The sequence below is a fragment of the Megalops cyprinoides genome, chromosome 5 (genome assembly GCF_013368585.1).
Source record: "Megalops cyprinoides isolate fMegCyp1 chromosome 5, fMegCyp1.pri, whole genome shotgun sequence".
Lineage (NCBI taxonomy): Eukaryota > Metazoa > Chordata > Actinopteri > Elopiformes > Megalopidae > Megalops > Megalops cyprinoides.
In genome coordinates, this window is record NC_050587.1 from 12057804 (window position 1) to 12065075 (window position 7272).

Sequence of the window (7272 nt, forward strand, 5' to 3'; positions counted from 1 at the left end):
AGCGCGGTAGAGCTGCAGGTTTAATCCAGATTATGGCCGTGGTATAACTGTTTTTTTTTTTTTTTTTTCGGTCCCGCTTCTCGGCCATCAGTGCGCCCTTGACTACGCAGCCAGGCAGCAGGCTTGTTAGACAGGCTCTCATTGGACTTCACCGTCGGGAGACCAATCCAGGGGCACCACAGAAAAGCAGGCGTTGTGACCAAAAAATCTTTGATATAAAAGCGCGGCGGACCCCCGGGGCACTATGTCTTTCCTCCTAAAAAGTATGGTCAGCAACCAGGTGAAGAACCTGGGTCTGGGCGGCGGGGAAGAGAAGTCCGAGGACTCTACCCCGGCGGACCCGGCGGCTGCCGCCGGGATGACCCGCGAGGAGTATGAGGAGTACCAAAAGCAGCTGGTGGAGGAGAAGTAAGTGACCGGCCTTTCCATATGCGGCAACAAAGTGGGGGGCAGGGCGGGGGTCGGGAGGGGCAGCCGAAGGTATAGATCATACAGCGATGCAACACTTCTGTCTGATCTTGACAAACAGCGGGACCTCAAGAAGGGTTCATTCTTGTCGCACAATGAATTTGGTTTGTGAAATATGGAAACAAGTGAAAGTAAAATTTAGATTTTGTTTGGTTTTTTCATTCATACTATTGTTCATTTATCCCTTTATTCATTTGATTTTTTTGATGTGGGCGCTGCCATCAGTGGAGTCTTTGTGTCTCTGTTTCATCCTGCAACATCCATCTTTTTTTTGTATGTCAAGGTCACGAGGTATCTATTGTGTCCTTGGGAACATTTATAATATACAATGTCACAGAGCTGCATGGTCAGTCCTTTCAGATCATGCCTGATGATTATGATTATGTGCGTTTCTGTGCTTCCCCTGGTAGGTTTGTGTACACATACACATGTAAAACTTGGTTGCATCCCATAAGCTCTGCTAGTCAGCGAAGGGCGCCATTAGAAAATAATTCCCTTCCTCTAATCTTTCACTGCACTGCAGCGCATTTGTATCGGGGGTTTGCCAAACCCACTGCTGTTCCATCCAAGCAGCTGTGACGTAGAATTTGAGAACAGGCAACAGCGGCAGCAGGTATTTATGACTGATGGGATCTGGCGCGATAGCACTGATGTACACCCGGGGACATCCAGCCAACCTTTGACAGGACATCTGGTGCGCTCAGATCAGCAAAGAGGCAGACAGGGTGCGTCATGCAGAACGTTTGACGTGCCACCAAACCAGATCCGCTCACATGACATCTCCTCTCAGGCGACTTCGTTGCCTGTAGATTTTCTGATGTTTATGTATTTAAATCCTACTTAAAGGACAAACTAAGAATGTGCAGATGTCCACTGTTGCTTAGTAGTTCTCTATGACTGAAGGAAGGGATGAGTTCAGATATTTTCAGTGGAAATGATCCACATTAAATTCCCCTTCGTTACACAATACATGCTTGGCATTTGATTGATTACAGTCAAGCCTCCGCAATAAATTGAATTTTAGTTTGCCAACACTCTTTTTTACTTTACTAAAATGTGCAATAACGTGCTTATTGCTGATGTCAAAATTTGAGTTCAGAAATGAGAGGATCAATACAGTTAATGGATTTATTGCAAAGAGTACAACTAGTGAAAGCATCATTGTTCCAAGAAAGCTAAGAAAAACCAATACCCCTGAGCAGTTTTGGATACTGTTCTGCAGGACAAGCTTTGCCCCATATGACTCTGGTGTTTAAAATTTGCACCGCTCTTATCGCAAAACGCGGGGGTGTAAATCCGAGCTTCTTGGCCTAATCTCCAATCTGTCCCTCCCAATCTGGCCCTCTCATTATCCTCCAATTTAATTGGTTGAATTAATACTTGTTTCCCCACTGCAACTCATGTGAGGTGATCGTTTTTGGCACAAAATGAGTGCCAAGTGGGAGTGACACGTTGGTGGTTGATAAGGTGTTGCCCCTTTATCCCCACTGAAAGGTGTGTGCAGACTAAGACATTATTGCTGTTAGTATCTATGTCATAAAGGAATTAGACTGACTTCATTCTGTTCACTTGAAATCCAAGGCTAAGGTTTCAGCTGAGCTTCACTCAATCTAGCCAACATGAACCATATCTTACTTTAGCCAAATACCTAGCATTTCAAAGATGTAGCAAGATACTGCTCAAAGGTCTGGATAGTACATATACAATGCAGTTGTAGAAGCCTGGCTTCTAGTGGAAAAATGTATGCACATTTGATTTTAACAAGAATTATATGTCGTTTATATATATATTTATATGAAAAGTGAAGTGTAACTATTGCAAGTGTTAAACAAGCAAACGAGCCCTTCTAGCAATTCCATAGGCAAGCCATCCTTAATTGCTCAATACGATTACACTGTCTGAGCCCTCTGAGCTGTTTACCTCAGTCTTAAGGCCAAAACCTAAAGGTCGTGTGACATGTGCAGGGTCAAAATTCATGGATCCAAGAGGAAAAATCACACTTACACATTCTCTTGTTTTCAGATATAGGAGGGTTTATTTGGACATTAGTCTACTACTACTACATCTATCCCTTGTCCTCCCGTATCTCAACATTGCAGTTTTTTTTTGTAAATGTAAAGCAAAAACATAACTGTAAATGTTTTTATTACCAGAGAGCCAAGTGCACTGTTTTATCATGATTCTGGCACCTGAGGAGAAACAAAGTGTCTTGAGCATGAGTGAAGCATGGGAGCAGCGTACATGTGCCCATATCAGCAAATCGGCGTAAGCATTCTTCCTCTTCTTTGCATTCCAGGATGCAAAGAGATGCAGACTTCCTACATAAGAAGGCTGAGAGGGCGACTCTACGGGTGTGTTTGAGAGAAAAATACAGGCTGCCAAAGGTAAGCTTTTCTTTTTAATCACTTTGTGTCACTAACCGGGTTGACCCAGATGTCGAAGAGGTCATATTTTCTAAAACTTTTTCTACACCCCAGCAAAGGAGATTTCAGAGTTCGTGTCAGGATGCAGGGAGGAGGCACAAGTAATGCCCACACACAAGGACACACAAAAAAAAAAACGACTTTAAATAAAGGACTTTGCATGTCCTGTGTTGAGCCCTGGCCTTAAACTTGCATTGGCTGTTAAGGCCATCTGCTGCTCAGTGGAGGAGACTGGACAGGCCATGGGGGGCTTGATCGTCAGCAACGACACAGAAAGAGAAGGCACAAAGAGCATGCCGCTGTACTTGTGAAGCAAAACCCTGACAGTCAGCTTTTAGTGAGCTCTATTAGAAAAGGAAATACGTCTGTCAACATGGACAAGGCCAGAAAGGTAGGGTGTTATCATCAAACTGAAGCAACCCGTTGAGTAAAGTTGAATTACATGGAAACGATAATGGGGATTGATTTTTTTTATGTGATCACATGATATTATGATGGCATTATATTCACTATAATAGTTTAGTACATTGTCAAACAATCCCTGCAAAGGAAACTTGAAGAGGCACTCATGTGGCAGTGAGTTTGTGGCTGGTCAATATATTTTCAAGAAAGATCTATAAAAACATTTTTTCTGTATATATTATTCCATTTAAGCAATGATTTAATGCCCAAAAATAAAATTCTTTTAAAATATTGTTTTTATGGACATTTTCCATTTGTTTCATTCAATTATGCTGATGCATCTAAAGGGGATTCCTGTGCAATTTTCCTCTTACAAGGTTTTCTTCATTGAATTGATTTTATATAGCTTACAGTGCATTGAGTCTGAACTACATGAAAGTGTGTTCTGTTGATATTCTTCTGGAAAACAATAAACAGCACCTGCATTCAAAACAACAAGGAGTATGTAACACAAATATGCAAAATATGAGGTGTTTCCGTTATTTTGATTCATATATAATCTGTTATAAAAGATTTTGCACCCACAAAGGATTTAAGAGGATTTGAAGAGTTTGGATTTTTTCACCATAGCAACCCAACAAAAATAAAATATTTTTTTTTCAGTTTGGATTAAAAAATAATATTCTGATTTTGAGACAACCACAGTGCTGTATTGGTAAGTGGCATGTTGTGTGAAATCCAATGGTATCCAATCACACTGCAGTGACTTGATGTTATGAATAGCAATTGAAAATACGCATTTATTATTTTGCATTTATTATTGACATGCCAAACATCTTACATATCTAAGTATTTTATATGAACCTGTAATATGTTAATACAGATCTCTTATTGAACAGTATTTAAGAAAAACAACACACAAATCGGAGATGGTGAATTTTTACACTTGTTTTTACAAGGGGCAAAAAGAGGATTTTCATCCTGAAAGCTTTCTGAACCTTGTGTGCCAATGCAAAGAACTTTGAACTTGCAGTGAGGGCATATCTCTTAAGAAGATATTGTTAGTGTAGCTCATCTCTGTGAGTTGTCTGGTTGAAGGACAAAACGGAATTTATTTTTTGATATAATACACATTTCCATTTCTGCATCACTTTATTAGTCATGTGCTGTAGGTATAATTGAAATTGCTGCAACAGAACTCACCAGATGGCAATCAACTAGGTCCAACATACGAAGACGCTGTCCTCCGGCAGGGCGTATTAATTCCTTTCTGTGTTTTTGCTGTTTTAATTTTTTTCTTTAAGTTTAAATTTTAAATTTTAAAAAATTTTAAATTTAAGATTCAACAGGTTAACTCACCTCAGTACCTCTACCCAATCACCTCTCTCTCTACTTGATGTTGATGATGTGCTTATGCAACAGTCACTCTAGCATGTTACAGCCAATCATGAACAATCAGTTATCAAACTGATGTCAAAAACATCCCTATTCCAGACCTACATTCTTTTGCATATTTTAAACTGTATTGTTATAGAAGTGTACATGTGTAAATAGACTGAGTTGTTTCTTTCGATGCTCCAGCACACAGTACTGGTCAAAAGTTCAGACACACCTGATTAAGATAATGGGAAACATGCATTCAAAGACATTTTGATCTGAAGATTTATGCTTAAATGCTTCAAATTTCTGTCTTAGTCAAATATAAATAGTGAAGTTAATGCATTTGTATGAAAATAAAATAAAAAAAATATTTTTGGCTACTTTGAAGAGTCTAAAATACAAGATAGTTTTAATTTGTTTAACACTTTCTGGTCAGCGCATAATTCCTTTTGTGTTATTTCATAGTTTTGATGCCTTTACTATTATTCTAAAATGTGGAAAATAAAGAAAAACCCTTTTATGAGTAGGTGCGTCCAAACTTTTGGCTGGTACTGTGCATTGCTGTACCAAAGAAATGAAACCATCTCACAGTTTAGCACATCATGGCAGGACAGGGCTGGTGTCTGTCCACTTGGTGCCAGAGCCGGAGCCGGATCACCTTTGTAAAACCTCATGCTCTTTCCTCCCCCAGAGCGAGCAGGATGAGAACATGATCCAGATGGCAGGTGACGACGTGGACGTGCCAGAGGAGCTGCTGAAGATGGTGGATGAGGACGCCACGGAAGAGGAAGAGAAGGACTCCATTCTCGGCCAGATACAAAACCTCCAGAACATGGACATGGACCAGATCAAGGAGAAGGCCCAGGCCACCTTCACCGAGATGAAAACAAAGGCGGAAGAGAAGTGCTCTCTCATGTAACGCGAGAAAAGGGCTCCTACCAATCTCCAGGCTGAAGAACTTCCTTTTCCAGTCACTTCTTTAATGGCTGTTCCAACAGCAGGTTTCCAAGCCAGTACCTCAGAATGGTCTGTTTGGAATTAGCCTCTAATTTGCTGTTTTAATTTGATAGATTTTTGTAAATGTTGTCTGAATAAAATGTTTAGATTGTTTTTTCTGTTACACATTTTTTTTCTCCAGATTACTTCTAGATACACAAACATTAAAATTTGTCATAAACCTGTCCATTGTATATATGCTCAGGACATGTTTTGAGGGCTTGTAATGCAATTAAAATGAAGACGAATTCATAGAACCTCCTTCCTTTGCGATCAGTTCAGACCTGTAACATATTCAAAATAATTACGCATCTTTGCTGTGACATTGTAATGGAACACGTGTGTGCTGAGTGGTTGGCAACGATAGTGGAAGTGTTTAATGTAAACAAGAGATCTTTTTGAGAAATTATTGTTTCTTGTTTCCTTGCGGAACTGGCTGCACGTACAGATTTGCCAAATGTGGAGGATGTCACATTCTGAATGAAGTAATGACTGTGAGATGTTATAGACGTTCCAGTCAGAAGAGATCATGATTGCTGTACATTAGCCTTTGCAATGTGCATGCCGTCACTGCGCATTGTGCTCAATAAACTAGCTAATTTGTAGTCTCCTAAATTTGCCTGTGAATTCTTTATAGTTCAGTACTTTTTAACACTTTACTAGTCACAAACCACCGTGTGTAAGTTGTATGGAATTGAGAATTCATTCACTTTTACACCAGGCACAGAAAGGTTTTTGAAAACATTTTAAAGAATGTACGATGGAAACATTTTATGCAACTTTAATGAACAAGTACTCACACTACATTGTGATACAATGCAACCCACCAGGCTGAGAAGCCAAAAACCTGACCAAAGTTAATATGCCTGTCACCTCTCCCACATTCTAAGATCATAATGCTTTCATTAGCTAATAAGATAATTCCATGCCAATAAATTAAAATAAGAAAAAAACAATAGCAAATATGTGAAATACCCTATATGACCATGGGACAGTGCCCACCCTGGCAACCATTTGTTTTGTCATGAACATTACTCTGTCATTCAAAGAAGCCTACACACAAATACATTTAGAATGAGTAATAGAACAGAGCCAATGCCAGGCAAAACACTTTTTTCACACTTTAGCGGAACAGTCCACTCACAGTGAGTAGATAGATAGCACCATTCTTCAACAAGATGCTGGAAAAAAATATGGCAGACCATGTAATTGCCATTCCTGGAAATACAGCTATAACAAACTCCTCAAATTCCAAACAAAGATTTAGAAGGATTTTTAGGCAGTTCATTTGAAATGAACAAACCAGTCCCATCCACAAGTGTAAACATCCCACCTACCACTTTTCATGTGAGATGTTCACTCCCCCCCACCCCATCTCCATCTTTTGTCTGTTTCTGATGTTCAAATGGGGGGGGGGGGGGGGGGGTCAACAACCTCTATAAGGGAAACAGTAGCAACCGTTACACATTTATTGTATGGAACTTCATATCTACTGAATTATAATAGTTCAATCTGATACTGTCTGTGTTCTAGGAAATAAACAACAATAACCATAAAGTTTTCCTTGGAGGTAAAAATGTATCTTTTCATTTCAAGGCTGCTG

The 7272-nt window shown here is 39.8% G+C and overlaps 1 protein-coding gene across 1 annotated transcript; it reads left to right on the plus strand.

The window, feature by feature from the left end:
- Window positions 1-244: 244 nt before the first annotated feature.
- On the plus strand, window positions 245-5592 carry cplx4a (complexin 4a). The gene is made up of 3 exons (XM_036530136.1): window positions 245-408; window positions 2765-2852; window positions 5365-5592. The coding sequence occupies exons 1-3, from the start codon at window positions 245-247 to the stop codon at window positions 5590-5592; spliced, it is 480 nt and encodes a 159-aa protein (XP_036386029.1).
- Window positions 5593-7272: the final 1680 nt, after the last annotated feature.